Here is a 20,761-nt window from a genome sequence, read left to right as displayed (position 1 = left end):
AGGGAATTGATCTGCCCCATCACACCCCTTCCCTCCCCCCTTCCTTTCTACCACAACAGACTTACCAGCTGGATGCAGCTGGATCAGAAATTGGATTAGTATCAGCTGATACACCTTAAAAATCAGCTATTGGTATCGGGCCCCCAGAATAGCTCAGTGCACCCCTACAAAGTAATGAACAAATGGTAGGACTGTAATAGTGCAAAAAAAGAAAGAAAGAAAAGCAAACAAACAAAAAAGGACTAGGGGCTGTAGTGAATCACAAGCTAAACATGAGTCAACAATAACGTTGCAGAAAAATTTAGTAGCACAATGGGATGTGTTAACAGACATGCTGTATGCAGGCCACAGGAAGTGATTATTTCACTTTGGCAATGGACAGGTCTCACTTGGAGTTCAGTTTTGTGTACAACATTTCGAGGTAAATGTGAAGAAGTAAGAAAATATGTGGAGGCAAACATGACGCAAAGGAACGTTGGAAGAATTAATTACGGTTGTTTAGTCTAGAGAAGAGAAGACTAAATTTCTGCCTCAGTCTTCCAATTCAAAAAGGATTGTCCTCCTTTTTATAACAATCAGTTGTTCTCTATGCCCAAAAAAGGACAGGACAAGAAATTGGCTTAAATTACAAGAGAGTTTTAGGTATAGCTTCCTAACTATGAAGGAGGTTAGTTAGGTACTTGAAAATATTACTTAGGGAGTTTAGGGAGTCTCTGTTATTGGAAGTTTCCAAATGCAGGTTAAACAAAGATTGGTCTAGGGTGGGTTTTGTCAAGGATGATCCTGCCTTGAACAGGGGGTTGGACTAGATGATCCCCTAATGTCTGTTCCAGCCTTATTTTAATATGATTCTGTGCTATGTAAACATGGCGGCAAGGAGGAGGTCCATTCTCTCATTCTTGTTAATGTGAGGTGGGTGGTGGGGAGAGGGGGGACTACGAGCGGATTGAGTAGTTTGATATTGCATAGCGTGTCTCTTGGATGTTCAAAGGCAGCGAGTTCGGTCTTCATTGGAGGTGTAATGGGGTCGGTGAGGGCATAAGCATTACATCTGTCCCTTTGGTATTTTTTTGCATTGTTAATATGCAAGAATTGCAGCCCATAAAGCAAGACAAGACAGTGGTAGGTAGGGGATGCTGAGACCCTGAGAAGACCCAAGATGAGAAGGCAGAAGCTGCTAGGATCTGACTATGGTACAAGGCAGGACCATGCTGAGGCACCTCTGTGCCAGCTCTTTGTGCTAGCTCCCAGACAGGAGGCAGGCTGAGCTACAAGTGATGCTGTGACCAGAGCAGCCAGTGCAGTCCTTAGATGTGTAAATCGGAATAGCAAATAGGATTAGGGAGGTGACTTTTTTTTTTTTTACCTTCTCCATGTTAGTTAAACTATTCCTGGAATGCTGCAGCCAGTTTTGGTGTCCACATTTTGATCTCGAAAAATTTGGCTAGGGTAGAAGAAAAGAGCCACAAAAAAACTGAGCTGAAAATAATGCCTTGAGATGAGAGACAAGTTTCTATCTCCTTAGTTGTATTAAAAAGAAGATGGGTGACTTGATTAAAATGTATAAAGATCTTTATGGAGAGAAAATCCTTGGTACAAAAGTTTTATTTAACCTTGTGGAGAAAACTATTACTTGTTAAGCCTGGAACAAGACCAATTCAAAAGGGAATCGGGATACAGATTTCTAACAGTGAAGGTAATTAACTACTGGAACAAAGTACCCAGAGGAAGTGATGGATTCTGAATCTTTTGATGTTCTAGCATCAAGGCTGAATACCTTTTTAGAAGCTATGCTTTAGTCAAGTTACTGCTCTTAATACAAGCATAACTTAGGAGAAAACTATTGGCTCTGATATACAGACAGTCAGACTAGAATGGGGGTAACCAACCTGCGACGCAGATGCCACAAGTGGCGTGGGCAGCCTCTGTGTGTGGCATGCAGCAGATCAAGGAATGGACAGGTAGCGCAGCAACAGATAGAGCAGAGAGCAAAAAGAGCAGCAGATTGGGCAGGGATCAGAGGTCAGGGAGCAGAAAGCAGAGCAGCAGATTAGGCAGGGGAAGGGGATAAGAGTGGCAGTCAGGGAGGATGCAGGGCTAATTTGTGGCGCACATACCAAAAAGGTCTAGTTCCCACTGGACCAGAAGATCTAACCCTTTCTGACATTAGTTACTTAAGAAATTAATTAACTGCATTAATCTATAGCGGGGGTGTCCAACCTTTTTGCATGTGGGGTCAGATCATGAACTTTTTATCACCCAGCGGGCTGGTGAGCCATATTCAAAGACCTCACAGGAAGCGATATCACATCACCCCCCTAAAATGAAAATACAGTGTTTACTTTCATTTCCTGTTGCAGCACCTCGGGCCTTAGAAAATGGCTTGGAGGGCTGCATGTTGGACAAGCCTGATCTATAGTAACCACTTCTTTTTTCTGTCTTTATTGCAACAGGTTCTCCTGACAGCAAACCCATAAATGCAGTTATCATGGCAGTTACAGGTAGGGCATGAAACTACCACTTTCACCCCAACAGAAGTGTTCATGGAAGAGAAACAATAGTGCTGTCCTAAAACTGTTAACATATTGAAGTGTTCTGCCATCTCTGTTAAATGCCTGAGCTGCAACAGGAGTGAACAGGAAGGCCCAGTTCTGTTACTTTTGAAGAATTTTGGCATGCTGCAGTGTGGAATGGATATAGCGGGAAGTTTTTAGTAGTCTCTCCTTGTTGAGAAGCTGTAAGCTTCCTCTCTCCAAAGATGTACACCAGAGAGCTTCTCTGGTACCATACAGTGACAGCCTCAAGATGAGACAGCATGATTGGGGTCTTTAGTTTCAAACATTCTTAGTTCCAGGGCCTCTCTTTATCATCTTTTCTCCCACAGATGTACACACCAGCTGTATCACAACACAACACAACACTGCACTACAGGTGTAGGATAGGGCAGGGCAGTGCAATGCATGCTGCACCTTGCTGCCACCCCTTCCTGTTAGAACTTTCTTCCAATCCCTGTTGCATGGCAGGAAAATTTTGGGCTATGCTGAAGGAGCTTTCCTTACAGTGCTATCATCAGCTGCTTTTCTCGTGGTGTTTTCAGGCTTTTTCATTGGAGGCCCTTCTAACATGATCAGTTCTGCAATTTCTGCGGACTTGGGACGTCAGGAGCTGGTCAGAGGGAGTAGTGAGGCACTGGCAACCGTTACTGGAATTGTGGATGGAACTGGTAGCATCGGAGCTGCAGTGGGCCAGGTGAGAATCACCAGAGAAGGTGCAGAATGAGGAGGCGTGTGCCTTCTAAACTTCCCTGTGGGAGTGACTGGGGCAGGAAGGAGCTGGGCTATGAAGACATGGTTAGTCTCATTTGACTGCAGATTTCATTTAAAAACTTTCCGTGCTAATTGAAATGTTCCCATCAGCCTTGCTTTAGATATTTAGTCAGTCTTGCTTAAAATATGGAAACAACAATTTTATCAAGGAATAACGGCCACAAGTTGTTGGAGAGTAGGTTTAGATTAGACATCCGTAAGAACTACTTCACAGTCAGGGCAGCTAGGATCTGGAACCAACTTCCAAGGGAAGTGGTGCTGGCTTCTACCCAGGGGGTCTTTAAGAGGAGGCTTGATGCCTACCTAGCTGGGATCATTTGAGCCCAGTTTTTTCTCCTGCCCAGGCAGGGGGTCGGACTTGAAGATCTACAAGGTCCCTTCCAACCCTACTTCTATGATTCTATGATTCCACCCTCCCTGCAAAGCTCATCATTAACAATGTGGCTCTGAACTTTCAAAGGTAAATGGGCTTTTGAAACTTTTCATAACCTGCGCAGGGAAAAGTGGGGGAAGAAAACAAACTATAAATTGGGGAAGAAAGTCAAGCTGCCTCTTCAGTTCTTTAAATTTAAGGAGATGGTAACAGCCTTTCATAAACAAACTTGTTTCCCTGTGTTAATAAGATGAATCCCTCTTAAAATAGAATATTTATAACAAATGTTACTTAGTCATGTTTGTGTTTGATGCTCTTTATTGAGGGCAGACTTTACACCCTATAAGTCTTGCATTACTTGCTTTCATAGTCCACATAGTGTTGTAGGCATTGATGACTAGCTTGCTATTACAAAAAAGCTCAAGGTATGCCCCAAAGATTGTATTTGTTGCCCAAATACAAAAGTAATTCATATGAAATAACAAAGTGGTTGTTTTTGCATTTGGTCAGAATACTGAAGCCAGTTACATCACAGGAACTCTATCCTGCTAGTGAGTAAGTGCATGTAATGTCATGAAATACCAAGGATTCTGCTGGAGCCAAGTCCAAATCCCCATTCCCAAAAGGGATTAGAGGTTGTAATTAGTGCTTGTAGGAATATTCCTGTGAATGTCCCCTGGTAAATGGTCTTTCTGTCCATTTCATGGAAGAGAGAGACTCTTAGTTTTCTGCATTTACAGGGCTGCAAACACCTCATAGTTGCCTTTAAAATGCCATGTATTTGAAACTATTTTCTCAATGTATGCCATTGCTTCCTGCATCTCCCCCACCTCCACGCACATCCACGTTTTATTACATCATCATAAAAAGTGGGGTTTTATTTCTGAGAAGTTCCACCTGCTTTCCTACCTCAAATCTCTGCCTTCTTCATGGAGATGGCTGTGGTGTGTCTGAAGCTGGGGGAATAAGCAGAAGTAATATGAGTAATGTTGGAAATGAGATTACTGGTGTTGTGCTGATGCTTCTCATTTATGGAGATTCAGATCCCCTTACAGTATTGAAAGCAAACCTATTTAAGGGATACATTCTACTTTATAGCTTGTATGGGTAGGACATCAGTCTTTACAGAATTTGGCCCATCAACATTGGGAGGCTTAACTATTAGTAAGTGCTTGTACAGGTTTTGAAATGCATGCCCATGCAGCCTTTAAGTCTCTTCAGAGTTTTTGGCCTTTGAGGCTTTTTAAATTTACTCACATCACTGTAATGTGGGTTTAGTCTAGTCAGTTTGTCACTCCTTGGGGCTGTATTTAAAAGTCCTTCTCTGTGCTGTCTGGGATAACTTGTGAAAACCTCAGGTTTGTATTTCTACTTCATTTATCCCATTAAAGCAATAATCATTTTATGCTGGGCAGTAAGGAACTGGATATTGAGAGACAGCTCATGATCAGCTCTGTGGAGCAAGGACAAACCACAGAGTTGGGAAAGATAAGAGATGGGCAATGTGTACATCTTAATGATATAAATCATATATGTGTTTGTTTGTTTTTTCCTTTTAGTATCTGGTGTCTCTGATCCAGGACAACCTGGGATGGATGTGGGTTTTCTATTTCTTTATTCTGATGGTAAGAAGTCTTTCTCACCATTGTTGAGTCAACAGATAAAATGAACTTCTAAAATCTAATAGGCACAGAATCATTGAGACTTAGAGACACTGAGACAGGGGACAGTTTTTGTGAGAACTGATAAAGGTAATGACTTAGGCATGCTGCGCTGTGTCTGCAGCAGCCCTTCATCATAATGTCTCCAGAGATGCTATGAGGGTACCAGAAAATAATCAGCATCTACCATGTTAATATTAGTTCCTTCGACTGCAAAAAAATGGAAGTTGGTCGTTATTGTCCAACAGGAAGATATTAATTGAATTTTTAAAAAGGTATTTCAGGTGATGGAAGGCAAAGTTCTTGATATCACTCCTCTAAAATTTTTATGTGCTTATGTGCAACCATAAAAATAGTATTGATTCTAGTTCAAGCTTCTCTCCAATTTTCCAAGACAGAGCTCCTCCTGTTCCAGCTCTGCTGTGTATGAAGTTACTAAGTTTCCAGTGTTGTTCAAGGAGATGATGTTGAGCTGCTATGCAGTTCTTTGGGAGTGGGCTATAGGGATGGTGAGATTTTGAAGGCCTGAAACAAATGCTGAGCAAAGCTGACTCAATAGGGTGGCAACACAGTGGTGCTTTGTCTATGAAAATTAGAGTGCAAACCTGAGGATTTGAGGGTCTGAAGAGATGGGGAGGGTGGTGTAATCCCCACATCTCCATTATGGGTGAAGTGATAGCTTGCAATGTTCTTTGATTTCCCTTCCTGTACAGCTGGAAGAACTGCTTTGATAGAGAGGGCAGTGGCCAAAGGCAAAATCATTATGCAGGGAAGAAGCTGTAGGTTTCCTGAAAGTTCAGTGTCCTTCTATGTCCTTTTATTTGGTAGGCAGATTTCTGTTTTATCACCAGTTTTCTATTCTTATCAGTCTCTAAAATGCAATGAGAAGATGCTAAGTGGAATTGCAACAGTATGTGAATGTGCTAATTGTTCTTAATTTGTTCTTTTCCGCAGATAAGTTCAACAATCCTGTTCATTTCACCCTTAGTAGTGAGGGAAATCAGATTGCTTCTGCAAGAGAGACATTTGCGTATTCTGACTGGATGACTCATGCCTCCCTCAAAAACTGTCCAGGGGAAATCGCCAACTGGGAGATCAGTCAAAACTCTGGAAGGTTTTATGGGAGTTTTTTTTTTCCACCTGCACCCAAAATCATGCTAACTGAAAAGATTGTATTGAGTTGCCTTTGAGAACTTGATGTTACAGTATCCAAATAGCCAAATGGATCATGGAGCTACTATTCTGAACTCGAGGAACTGAATTGGCCTTCAAACCCTACCAGAGCTTTTCAAGTCAGCAAGCACTTTCTAATCCCTTCCCTCCTCTTTTGTGTTTTCATTGCTGCACTCTTTCCTGGCTTTTCTTGTGGATGTCCTGCCAAGAGTCAAATATATTTAAAATTGAAGATGGAAAACCTGTCCACACAGGGTAACTCTGCTGGGGAAAAGAGGTGGTTCATGTCATGAATAGTCTAAATTTGTAAACATGGATTTTGCTTCTGTGTTTAGAATGGGTAACATGATTTTTTTGGGATTTTACTTCCCAGATGTCTTGGAAATAGCTTTGCTAAGTCCTTCCACAGATTAACCTCTGCTGCCCTCTGCTAATATATTTCATATTTAGATTATTTCTCTATTTCTGCATACTTGATCTGTTTTTTAATTATTACTGAAGTCTGGAAAATTGGATTGAAATGTCAGAACATTTTAGTAGTCAAATATTATAGAATAGTGAAGTAATACTTTATCATGAACATCTGCATAGAAGATATTTAGTCCACAAGATTACTTGGATGGCTTTGGGATCAGGAATGAGATGCAGATACTTTCAGTACCAAGTTGTCTTTATGAATCTATAGCTGATGGACACCGCCCAAAAGTCATCACTGTGGGTATCTAATGTTTGTCTGATGACCTTTCTGAAAGAAGCACCATCACTGTTCAGTTTTCCTTGAACAGTTATCTGTATCTCGGTTGTCCAGGCCTGGCAGAGAAGATCCGGGATTGAATGAAATGAGCTTGTCCTTTGACACGGTCCTTGCAGACTTTTGTAGTACATTAGCAAGGCAGCATAAGGAAACCTGTGCAGCTCTTGCCCGTGCTTCCCTGGCTCTTTAGGAGAAAAGAGAACTTCAGATTCCATGGTTCATAATTGGCAACATAGTTTATTAGAAAAATAGAGGTAAGCCAGCTACAAAAACAAGTAATTCTATTTTACATAGCTTTTTTATGTGACACTTGCTACATTTGTATCTGAGCAGCTTCTAGTTGTGTATTAAGAAATGCAGCTAACATCTGTCATTTATCTGTTAATTAAGCTGTTTGCCAGTCACCTCCTGAACCAGATCAATGATCCAGTTGCTCAGCTGTGCAATGTTTCCCTCACCCCCCCCCCCCCCCATTTTCTGCCTGTAGATAACTCCTGTTGGCTCCAAAAAATTCATTTGAATAAGACTTCAGTGAAATATTTAGTCCAATTAATCATTGTTGCCAGGATGGAAAATTTCTTAAATAACTGAAACCTTGAAAAGGACTTTTTCAAGTAGAAATTTTGTCTTTTTTTAAACATAATGTACAGTAATTTTTTTTTTTTAAACTTACGAATGCAAATGGTGGTTGTGATGAGTGGAGCATTGTTAGTGTCTTGCAGTTTCTCTGTAGTCAGTTGTTGCCCAGTGATTGTTTGTTACTCCTTGCTATGCCAACCAGTTTCACAACTTCATTTCCTGGGATTATGCAGTTGCACTGTTCTACTGTTTTTCATCAAGTTTGCTTCCTCTTTATGGATGATTTCTGCTTTCAGATCTCCTTTTCTCTTCTTTCACTTAACCATCAAACTTCAGTAATTGAGGAGAATTTGCAGTTAATCATACTAGGGATATACTAGGAGGACTTTGTCCTCTTGTTCAAATTTTTGCCATTATAAATAGGAGTGATCATGAGAGACTGGGGACCTGATATGTGCCCTCAGTTTATTGCAAGATTGCAGCCTTCAGTTAGTTGTTCAAATCCCAAGCTTGGCATTAGTCAGTTTTCCAACGGAAGCAAACTGCTTGAATTTCATGTTTGAAATGGATGGTGGCAGTCTGTGTGTTCATCTGAAAATTTTGAGGTTTTGGATTCCAATCCCAGATAAACATTTTGGTTAACCATCCAGGGGCCAAATACATTTTTATGGAAACAAACATTTGAAGATTTTAGTGTAAATCAGTACAGTTGACGTGAAGTGTTCCCTTTTGCAAAAATATCAAATAGGCTGCCAAGGCTCCATCTACACACTAACTCCTGTTCACATGTGTTCTTGGAGCATGGTCTGTTTTGTGGTTAGAACTTGGCTGGCTACACATTCTTTCTTCTGTCTAAGTCTTTAAATATATTTATCGTGGGCCCTCTCGTGCTATGCATTTCCTCAAGCAGTACAGATGGGGAGTGCTTTGATTCTGACCAATATCCAAATCAATTTCACATAAATAAATTATTTTTGGTGAATTGATGTGGAATTCTCCGTGTTTTGTTACAACCCAACCTTGCAAAAGCAAAGTTCGTGAAACAGAACTTCCTTTTTAAAAATATAATTCTTGGGTACAGGTGTAACGTGTTAGTGCATCTATCCTTATATAAGCACTTCTGAAGAACTGAACCGACACAGCCGTTGCCCACAATGTGTGATTTTAATCAGCACTCGCATTCCCTAGTTCTTACTAACACTTAAACAAAGGAGGATACATGTTGCTGCTTGTCAGTTTGGTACACCTGCTTAACTTCATGGGTAGTTTTGTGGGACTGGCTGGCAGAGACGCAGAGTATGGTGTGATTAATGGCCTCTGGTAAAGAAGCAAAAGCACATTACTTGATTTTCCTGATTTATTTATTTTTTGTCTCCTCTGCACTTAGTCATGTGCTGTTTGTTCAGTACTTGACACGCAACTTGACTGCTCTCCTTTGGCTCATTTTAAGAATACAAACCTGCAATTGCACTTGAATTTTGTCTATAAGTAGACGCAGTAGGGAGCTTTGTAATTGGGTTCTTGCCTTATAGTCTGCTGTAAATTTGGGCTTGGATATGATCTAGCTTTCTAGAAGTACCTCTTGACACACACTTTCATAGTCCCTCCATAAAACTTACCTGTTTTAATTCAGGAAAATTCGCAATTATCTCCTTTCCATTCTACTTCCATGTTTTTGCATGGCTCACCAGTAGCTTTTACCCCCAGAATACTTATAAGCAAACTTCTCTTACTGTAGCATGTTTTTGAAAAAATACAAACAACCCCCCCATTATTATGGCTGTTGTCATGATCACCAGAGGCAAGCAGGATAGCACGAATATTGTTTTGCTTCAAAGTAACGAGAAGGGTGGCACTTCAGAACACAATTCCCAGATGTTTGGCTGTTGCTCTAAACATGACAGATTTAGGGGTGTATCATGTTGATGAAAACAAAAAGGAAATGTACTAGCTGCCCCTTCATGCCAGACTTGCTAGTTTTGCATCTTAGAATGGTGTCCAGCAATAGACTTGTTTTAAGCTGCATGAACAGTGTGCATAGATACATTAGTTAATCTGGATCCATTCAGTCACATCAGTACAAATCCCGTGTTGAAAAACCCCAGTTCTATTCAATCAGACACAACAAATATCTCAGCCTGATGGTATTTACCATTACCATCACCAATAATAGTAGGAACCAGAGTTTTACCAATAGTAGATTAAGAAGATTGATCCTATGCAACTTTTTCCTGAATTTGGTCAGGATTTTAGCTACTACAGTGCAAGGGAGAAGTCACCTGAAAGTCCTTTTCTTCCCTTCCCTACCATACATGGAGAAAGTATCTCTCATTAGTTCAGTCTTGTTTAACTCTTGTGCATCATACTGGTTTTTGTTGAGCTATCTCTAAGTACTCCATTTGAGTAACATTCTCCCTGATCCAGAGACCATCAAAATGGATCAATTATCAGTCTGCTTAGTCCTATCTGCAAACCGTTCCTTTTTTCAGGCATGAGTTGACTTCGAAAGTTTCAGAAAATATCAATTCCATACTACAAGAGTTTTCTGACAAAGTACAGTCTGCTTCCTCCATTTCTGTAAAGTGCTGATTCTTTTTTTCAGCTGCCGGTAGCTGTCTGAGATGCTGAAAACAAGCACGTCCTCTGTTGAGTTCCTAAACGCGTCCTTGGTATTTGGATTTCTGGAAGGGACAGAATGTGCTGGATGTGAACCTGTTCTACATGTCCCTCAAGTGTAGGGTAGGATGTACCTGTCGTTATGAAGTAAGAATTTGACAACTTATTCTGAAAGTTCTCGTTGGCTTCTGTGTGAGCTTCTCCAGGATGCCACGCATTTTGAAGTTGATGTCTTTGCTTCATTAAATCCATGGGGCCTATGAAAACCATTGCAACCATGAGATTAAACAGTAGCATCAAAAGACATTGAAGATTTTTCTTTCTCCAGTATATTTCAAACTACTAAATGGGATAGTTTAGCAAGGTTCCTATATGAGTATCTTATTAGGAACAGTCTCTATGGTTTTTGAACGCACTAAAGTGGGCTTGACAGGAGTAGTTGATGAAGTAGAGTAAATTCTGTATCTGAACGCTTGAATTCCTCTGATTTCTGTCCTTCAGTTATCTTGGCAGGTTTGGGAACACCTCATGTTCACTCCATATGGATTTATTTTTAAGTCTATAAGTAAATAGCTCATCCAGAGCACACAACTCCTCTGCCTCTCTACAAGAATAGAAATACAGAGACAAGAGCTTAAAAAAGTGTTTTGTAACATTGGTTGAGGTCTCAGATTCAGAATGAGCCATAGTCTTCGACATGCTTTGGCTCTAGAATCCAATGGAAGAAATCCTTTATCCATTTTCTTGTGCCCTGTTGGCAAAGGGCACTGCCTTTTCAGTTTGGCAGGTGGGACTGGTTTTCCACAGCTGTCTCAAGTGCACATGGAAGGGCATGCACCTCAAGCTTGCTGCTTATGTACAGCTAGTAACAGGGCTAAGAGTACTGAAGATCTTACCAAACTTGGGGAGAGGGAGTCCATCAAACTGGATGGAGGCTGTGCTTCTCCTTCCCTCCTTTTGTCAGGGAATGCTACTTCTTTCCATCACCACTTTCTTCCTTGGCTTGTCCCTTGCCATGTGCAGTAGTCTTTTGATCCCATTGGACTGAAGTATTCAGTTGCTTCTTGGAGCAGGGTTCATAGTCTGCCATGTCTCTTTACTTCTGGCAATGGTATGGGAACTGAAAGCAGGCACCTGCTATTGTAGCCTGAGGTATGTGAAGCAGGAGTGCTGTGGATTACTAAGTGGATGATGATTGTTGTTGTTATTTTAACTTCATAATTGTCTGTGATGTCAGAGCTGTGTTAGCAAGAGGAATTGGAAAGACCCTAAGAACCATACTGGCTCACACCACACTGGTTCATCTAGCCAAGCATCCTGTTTGTCTCACAAATCAGTGCTTCGTGCATTTTTCTCAGAAAGAAATGAATAGGCACAAACTCCAGGCTGACAGACACACTCTTAGGGAGGACCTTTCATATTCTGCATCATTTAAGCATCCAAACAACACAATACATTTCATCCCAGGGCAGCTGGAAAATAAGGATACCTTTAAACCAGTGCCTTGCCTTTGCTAGTTTGGGCAGTTCCTGAATGCTAAAGCAGGATTCCTGTTGCAGATGCGTGTTTTTGTGGTTTATAGATGAGAGTGGGGAAGGTGGCTCCTGCCCCATTGTACTTGAAATTCTAGGCTGGTTTGTATTCTTTTTTGTATTTTGTTCATGCCTTTGACTGTTTTAGGCGCTCAAACCATTTGTGGCGTAATATCTTTACCTGCCTGCTGAGACTTTACTTAGCATTATGTTAAAATCACCTTTTTGTATCCTGTATTAAAATGTGCCAGAGAACTACAAAGTGGTTTTGTTGTTATGCAGTGCAGTCTTACCCCCTTGGAGCTGAGATTTTACTCCTGTCCAGTGTCATGTGAGACTACCTATTCACTCTTTAAATAATGTATACAGGACCAGATTTATCCCAGTCCTAACCTGTTGGTAAAATTTGGCCCACAACTCTTTTCTTTCTTCCCTGCCCTGCTTACATCAGCTGTCTTCCTGCCTGGAAAAGACACCAGTACATTCTGTGCTAACGAAGTGACCGTTGTAACATAATCATTGTATGGGTGGATGTGGCTGACAGAAGAACTATTCCTTCTGTTAGGGTGTGGATTAGGGCTCCTGAAGCCTTTGGCTTTGTACAAATGCACCCAACTTCCTTTGAGCATTTAAAGGTGGTAGGGGAGAGGTATAATAATGAAGTGTCAGGAATTAAATGCATTTACACAGTACGTGCTCAAAGCATTAATAGTTCCACTCTAAAGAGTCTTCTTCGTAGCCTAGGGTAGTACTTGCATACAGTGTATTTGAATTAAGTAGAGCAGATAGATTCTGTCTGGTTCCGTAGGTTACTATCCCAACATACTCATCCACTTACCTAGAAAAGCGTGCAGTGATATAGTATGTGCAGCTTAGTTAGTTCCCAAAATGAGGAGGAACACCGCATGCTTCAACAGTAGGTGAAAAGAAGGAAACAGCCCTTACACTGGAAAACAAAGTTGCTTTCCACTAGTCAGACTGGTTAGTTGTCAAAAACAGTGAGCTGTTGAGTTGTCATCTCCTGTTGTCTGCTGGAGCTGTCCCAAGGGAATTAATTTCTTTCAAAGCTATGCTCTGTCTCTTCCCCTCAGCCCTCTTCCCCACTGATAGTTCTTGGCTAAGTAGTTTTACTACAGTAAATCCTACTTGGATCTTTTCCATTGCAGCTGTTACCATAGAAATTTGAATCTTAAACTGATGCAGGAATTTTTGTCTTCTAATGTATGGAGAGAGAAGAGTTGTCACTTTTCCCTGTTCACCTGCAAAGCTTGCCTGGGGCATCCAGAACTCCTCTGCATAATGTCATAGGGAGCAATTATTCAGACTAAAAACAGGGTTTGTGCATCTCCTACTGTCTTGCCTTCCCAGATCTTTACAAATATGCTGTGCTGTAGGTATTAGCTATGTTTTATTGAGGGATGAGCCAAGGCACAGAACTTAGAGGCTAGAAATAAAACCCAGGAGTTTTGACTCCCACTCCTATGTCAGTTCTTAAGGGCTTTAAGGATAGGGATTGTCTGTGTTTATTTTACACGAGTTGCAATGTTGTAGCTGTGATTATCCAGGAAATGAATAGAAAGCAAGGGGGTTGGGCAGATATCTTTTATTAGACCATCTTTATGGTCGAGAGAGATGTTAGACAAGCTTTCAGATCCAAAGTGCCTTCCTTCATATTGGGGAGGGAAACAGATACGGTCTCAGTCAGGGCTGTCCAATTTCAGTGTGGCCAGGAGCCGAACACTGTGCGAGCCATATGCTGCAGGCCCCCAGGATTGCCTTACCTACCTCCCCCTCATCCATGGGGTCCTTTCCAGCTGTGTGGACAGTGCCAGTAGTGCACAGCCCTCCCCTGTGGTTGTGGCAGAGGCAGCTGTAGGCCCTGCAGCTATGTGGTAGCCACTCGGGCCGCCTGCAGCCCTTGGGCCACCAGTTGAACAGAGTTACTGCTGTGCTTTTCTAACTGGTCTAAGAAATACGTGATATAAAACAATACTTTGTGTTTGACTTCATGTCCATAGCCATATCCATTACTTTACAAAGCAGGCAGAGGCATGTGGCAGTATGGACAATAGGGTCTGAGACATCAAGAAAAGGCAGTTTTTACAAATTAAAAGTCTGACTTGGCCAAGTGTTTGAAATGGTAGGTCTAGAGGGGTTTGGCATATGATCCCTTACATTGCTGGAATGGCAGGGTGCGGTGATGCTGCAGCTAACTTCTGGGTGATGTGTGCTTTGTCTGAGCCGCTTCCCACCAGAGCGGAAGGCATGCTGCTGATGGCATCTAGAAGGAACTGTGCAGCTTGCCTTCTACAACCAAAAATGAGGGACACAGTGGGGCCTTTGAAGGAGGGGAAAAGCAGTAGGAGGCAGGACATCATGGAAGATTTCCCGTTCCACCAGTAATCTGTTTTGGCCCTTAAACCCACACTGGACTTTCTGCTGTGTTTTTCTAAATTTAGTAGTTGCAATGGTAGAGAGAAAATAAAATAGAAGCTATATTCACAACAAATACCTTTAATCCTTCATTGTTTCTTTAAATGCATACTTTCCATTATAACACAGAAAATATTGTTTTACAAGGAGCAACACTCCTTCCTCAAAGAGGAAAGATGATTTCACACCCTGAACTGAGCCTCAGGAAATGAGGGCTCTAGTGTTGACTTCCTGTCAGGCTTCCTGGACAAGTCTCTTTAATCTTTTTCACTCTGCTGTAAAATAGGAATAATGAGGATTAGGAAGAGGGAGAGAAGTGCCTGTCTCTATCTAGACTGTAGTCCATATCTGTCTGTCTTAAGGTTCTTGCATGGTCTCCATTACTACAGTTTTTGAATGCCTCACAACCTTTAATTTATTGATCCCCATTTATTGAGGTAAATGCTATTCTCCCCATCACAGAGACCTAAGATGATGAGAGCCTCAGTGACTTCCAAGGTTATGGGGGCAGCCAGTGACTTCGTTTCAAGTCCTTGGCTAACTCCTTAACCACTGGACCATCCATCATCTCAGCTTGGGGCAGGGACTATCTTTTATTATTTGTACAGTGCCTAGCACAGTGGGGGGCTTGATTTCAGTCTCTTGTCCCTACTACCACTCTCACACAAGTACTACATGCAATAAGCTCCTTTCAGAAGGAAAAAAAATAATTCTTTTTAAAGTATAAGCTTACAGGGCACCAGAAGGAAAAGGCCTTAGAAATCTAAGTTGACTGGGAAATCACCCATACAGTTGTTACAGGCAAGGTTGTACTTTGGTGTTCATAGCAACATGCTCTATTGTGAAGCAGGTTCTGGGACTGCAATTCATGAAAAGATTTTTATTAGTAGGTAACCTGATGTACCCTTCATTACTTTATCAATAAAATAGAAGACATTTTTCATCTACCCTAAAATTCCTCTCTTTAATGTAGGTTGGTGGTTAATTACTGTAAGTGTGCATTGTTTTAGCAACACTTAAGATTTACATAGAGTTCTGTGAGATGCACAGGATATGCTGTGTGATTTATTTATTTTTTCCAAAAAGATAAAAATCCTACCTTTGTAACAAGCTGTTTTAAATTAATCGTTAAAAGATTACAATTTGACATTTGGCTACTACAAAACAAGCTGGGTTAGCTCTCCCTGATTTCAGTCATCCTCTCCCAGCTTCATGTAGATTTGGCTGGTAGTGGGCCCTATCTGAGAAGACTTAAGAACTTGTTAGTTGGCCAGAATGCAGCTAGTTTCACCCGAGGTGGGGTGGGGGTAGAGGGAGGTCCAAGGACTGGAGGTCAAGGATGGGGGACAACTTCAGCTTCTTAAAGTTCTTGTGGTTTTTCACCCTTAGCCTTACAGGTTTAAGTATATTTTTAAATGAATAATACAGATCACATGGCCATCAAATTGGCACTGGAGTTTCTGCTGTGCTTTTCTAAATGTGGTAGTTGCAGTGGGAGAGTGAAAAGAGGAACTTTTAATAAAAAATACACCTGTTAGAATGGAAGAAACTGAGAACAAATGCAGATTAGCATACTTACCTATGCACCATTACTGAATGCTTAAAGTAACATACTGCAAATTGGATGCAACGACTTCAGTAAAATTTATGGCATCAAAGTGTGGTGAGTCAACTTCAATGCTGTTTTCAAAACTGTATTTAAAATAGGGATACATATACCTGCTATTGGTTTTCTCACCCTTGGGGGGGAAAACCCCCCAACTTATGAAACATTTCTTAAGCTAAGTTGTGTAGAGATTAGTCATATGTTTCAGTTTGTGATTCTGACCTTAACACAGCAGCTAACTCTGCAGTGTCAAGCTCTCACCATGCCCTCAAGGGAGTTGCTTCAGACAGGATGAGTTGACAATGCAAGATATTAGAAAGGCAATTAATCTTTCTGGTTGTCTTATTCATTCCTCGATGGGGGTGTCCCAAAATCAAGGACTGCGGAAGAACTGTGAATTTATCAACAGTGAATGCGGAGTGCTCAGTAATATGCTAATATTGATGGGTGAGAATAGCATGATTTCTAGATAAACATGTTTGTTGTGTAACTGCCATTGCATGAGGATTTGCACAGTAAACTGATGCTGAAATCTACAGGCATCTTTCAGAGATTCATGATTTTAGTAAGTGCAGTCACTGCGACAGCTTGAAAGATGCATATAAATAATCACTTGGTTAAACTGTGGTTTCTCATTCATCAGCTTTTCTGAAATGGAAACCTACACAGAGATGCCTTCTATCTTTGCTAGTTTTTTTCACCTTATTGCTCTTGGATTTTTATGTGAAAAACAAAGGGCCTAGTGAGTCACTCCATAACCAGGCAGATGGCTGGTTCCTTGCTTTCTGTAAATGAAGATCAGTCTTGTTTTTCTTGTTTGGTGCTCCAGGCCTTTCTGTAACCTTTTTCTTGTTAAAGAAGCAAATCCACTGCTGATTTAAAAGCTTCAGTGAAAAAGTAGGACATATTGAGTGTGCAATATGGGTTGTGTATTTCTATCAAACTCTCTTTTCTGCCTTGGGATATAGGTAGCTCTGTGGGCATATGTGTAATACCACTGGCTTTCCATCTGATGGAGACAAATATTCAAAGGTTTTCTGTAAAAGACCCTCCCTTGCTGGTGTTACAGGTCAGCAAATGCTATGTGTGTGTCCATTATTAGTATGGATTTCTTTCCTCAGTTAAACTGATACGTTTGGGTATAATGCCAGTATAAACAGAGTGAAGGCCTTTCATTAATTTTGTCTGTAATGAAGAAACAAACAGGACTTCTGTTTAGTAGTGTTTGATTTGCATTTACTGACTCTCCCATGACCAAACAAAACCAAGAAATGAAGCTGTGTTTGCATATGTGGGTGTGTATTGGTGGTTGGAGCAGGGGATTGCTGGCAGAGCAGATTTAAAGAGCAATGCTTCAGTCTTAAGTCAGTGTGAAACAGTTTTGGGAAATGAGACTGACTGGCACAATGCAGAGATGACACAACTGTTCTCATGCTAGAAAACAATGTGTATGATATGCAGAGTGAAAAATGGCACATCTTTTAACACTAAAATCACACGCTGCATTTAAAGGTGGCTTGTCAAAATTGGATTTATTTTTGAAGGGTGACATACAAAACAATACACCCCCAAACTTGAGAGGAATCAGCTTGTAAAGTCTAAAGTCCATGTCATTCTTGTGTAAGTGGATGATTGTTGTAAATCGCGTTCCAGCTTTCTTTATATCCCTTGGTGCAGTGACATTTCACTCTAAATATGTCGAAATAGAAGGCATTAAGCTGGAGACTGAGGAAAGGAGGGTTGATCATGCTTTTCTTTTCCTTCCCTTCCCTTCCCTTCCCTAGTGCTATTCTTACCAGTCAGTAAAGGAAAAGTGCTATGTAGGCCTGACACCAAACTCTTGGGAATCTAACTAAATTTTTCCATTAAGTTCTTGAGGGCTTTGCATCAGGCCCTGTAGGAGCTGAGTGACCTCAAAACTGATCACCAAGGCTCTTCTGATTTGGCAAGCTGCTTTAAATAAAGTAAAGAACATCTTACAGGTGATACCAACTTACTACAGTTCTTACTAGCGTGGGTGCCTGGAGAGAGGATCTACCGGCTGTCTGCAAAAGACCAGGGACCCATACTGAGCTGGGGCTGCTTTAATGTTTAACAGGTGTCTCCACAATGAGACCAGTAGAGCTGAAGCCTTGATGTAATAAAGAGGTAAGTGCTTTCACAGTATGGTCTCTGGAGAAGTTTTGAAATGTTAATATCCAGTCATTTTCTTTCTTTGTTTTAGAAGAAATAAATTCAGAGAGATAAGTTAGTGCATGCACACATCTTTCCTGAAAAGTAAAGGGAATTCTACATTTCAACCTTTGCAGGGGCTAAAAATTAATATACAGTGTGTTATCCTTTTAATGTAATATGTGAAATAGAAATGCAGTATATCTCATCCAATGCACCAAATACCCTGATGGAAAATACGTAGGAGAGACCAGACAAAAACTGTGCACCAGAATGAATGCACACTGGAAATCTATCAAAGACAAAAATACCCAATTACCAGTGGGCACATTTCACACAAGAAAACTACTCTCTCTCCAATCTCTCAGTTCTAATCCTCAAAGGGAACTTACAAAACACTTCTCAAAGACAAGCCTATGAACTTCACTTCATCAGCCTCTTGGATACAAAAAAATCATGGGCCAAACACAGACATTTGATTTGTAACACATAATCTGCCTGACATCTGACTCCCCAGGTACCTCTCCACTATTTAACTGCTACATTCATCCCTCTTTTCTCTTCCCCCCCACCAAGCCTGTCTGTCACCCACTGACTCCTCACTTTACATCTTCACTGACTGCCTGTCTTGTATGCATACCAGCGTCTGGCTGCTTTACTATTCATTCCATCCAGGAAGAGCGCACACCAACTTCAGAGGCTTCCTCAGCCTGATGAAGGCTTTTTAAACCCAAAAGCTTGCTAATCTTTTTTCCCAACTATTTAAGTTAGTCTAATAAAAGATATAAGATTCACCCAAAGAACCTTGTCTGCCTATGTTCTTAGACCAATATGGCTAAACCTATACCTCTTATCCTTTTAAAGCACTGTGTAAAATATCTAGTCCTCTCAGCCCGCTTGCAGGACAGGTGAATGCTATATTCCTCTCTCAGGTGCAGAAGCTCAATGTGTGTGACTTGGCTAAAGCCAGAAAGGGAATCAAACTGGGGCTTAAACATTAGGAGTCCTTTGCTGCTTGCCCTGTGCTCAGCTCACTAAACCAGACTGCTTCTCAGAAAACTTTATTTTATAAAATCAACTCTGGGGAGCAGTGTGTTTTCCTCTTCCTGACTCCAGAAAGAGCAAAAAAGTTGCTCAAGTGGGGTGACCATATTTCCCTCTGCTGAAAATGGGACACCTGGTAAGATTTTACTAGTGTTCAAGGGTGTTCACTTATGTATGCAAAATGTAAGAAATAAGAGTTATGCAATACAGTGAGAAACACTTGAAATCACTTCGAAGAGATCAAGCAGGTTTGACTTCATAAGTTAACCAACACAGTAGCTTCCCCCCTGCAAACAGCATAAACAGTCAAAGTATGTACTTACAATAAAGTAGTTACTGATGTCCTTCCTTGTCTTGCTGTCCTCCAGGGTGTGAAGTTGGTTGTTGCCAGTTGTATTTCTCTGTTACTGCTAATTTTTGGAGGGTCTGCTTGTCTTTCAGCAGCTTGTCACAGAACACAGTACAATCCAGATCAAATTTTACTTGCGCAGGCAATATAGCCTTCATGGTGAAGACATTCAGATGTGATTTTACTTTTTTTATTTTAGGACACTACACGTAGTTCATTAATGAAAAGACACGTTCAACAGGAGCTGTGGTGTCCAGCAAACACTGCGCAAATTCCACAGCCTTAGCTAGATTTGTGTATTGTACTGTCTTGTCCATCTTTTGAAAAATGTTCAGTCACTTTTCAGCAATGGGTGTTCTCTGGCAGTTCTAGTCAGAAAGATGATGAGAGATGATTGGGGTTTTGGGGTTTTTTGCATTTGCCCACTCATCAAAAATATGATCCTCCAATATACTTAAGGTGGGAATTCTATCTATGCATGTAGCGAGGCTGTCTTGTATTTAGTCTCATACTGGTATATTTCTCAGCAGGGCACTCAAGTTTTTGGGTGTGCTCAAAGGCAGGTTTGCAGTGCTTTAAGTAGGGCAGGCATGTTGTGTTAAAATTGTCAACTGCATTGTAAAATTCTTTCTTCATTTGCCCACAGTTTACAAGAGACAGCAGTAGGCTCTTTGTTTCTGTTGTGACATCTTTCTCTAAGTATCTGCTAAATTCTCCTGTGGGGAACACATGCACCGTGATTTCTGTTACCATCAAATTGTTTTTCCTGATCACCTCTACAGTCTTCTGAAACATGGCTGTTTATTTACTGGCAAAGGCAAGCCACCATTTAGTGCTAGGGTCACTGAAGACTTTCAGGTCTTTGTCTTGAGAAAGGAAGCATTCGTTAAGGCCATCAAAAATCAATAAAATTCTGGTCCCAGCACTGACATTCATGTGCTGCCATTCTCTAGTAATTTAAGATACTTGAGATCAACAAATCGGCAGAAGTCTTTCAGCTCTTCAATGTGTACAGTGTAAATGTGATGGTATTTACAGCAAAGCTCTCCGAGTCTATGGGAAGACAGTCAATCACAGTTTGGAGGCAGTTATGTACAATATGAGCACCACAACCAATACCAAAAATCTCTTCCTAGTTTGGCT

At 41.0% G+C, this 20,761-nt stretch overlaps 1 protein-coding gene across 1 annotated transcript in view; it reads left to right on the top strand.

Moving 5' to 3' along the window:
- SLC37A3 (solute carrier family 37 member 3) overlaps positions 1 to 8,852 on the top strand; it is a 66,565-nt gene extending 57,713 nt beyond the window's left edge. Inside the window, exons 12-15 of the mRNA XM_019515401.1 lie at positions 2,454 to 2,501; positions 3,098 to 3,249; positions 5,259 to 5,324; positions 6,315 to 8,852. Of these exons, the coding sequence (XP_019370946.1) occupies positions 2,454 to 2,501; positions 3,098 to 3,249; positions 5,259 to 5,324; positions 6,315 to 6,407 (359 nt within the window). The 3' untranslated portion in view covers positions 6,408 to 8,852. The remainder of the gene's footprint in view (positions 1 to 2,453; positions 2,502 to 3,097; positions 3,250 to 5,258; positions 5,325 to 6,314) is intronic.
- Positions 8,853 to 20,761: the final 11,909 nt, after the last annotated feature.

This window comes from Gavialis gangeticus, unplaced genomic scaffold, assembly GCF_001723915.1.
Source record: "Gavialis gangeticus isolate Ggan-Ray unplaced genomic scaffold, GavGan_comp1, whole genome shotgun sequence".
Taxonomy (NCBI): domain Eukaryota; kingdom Metazoa; phylum Chordata; order Crocodylia; family Gavialidae; genus Gavialis; species Gavialis gangeticus.
Note: the sequence above shows the minus strand (reverse complement) of the source record. Positions and strands in the feature narration are given on the sequence as shown.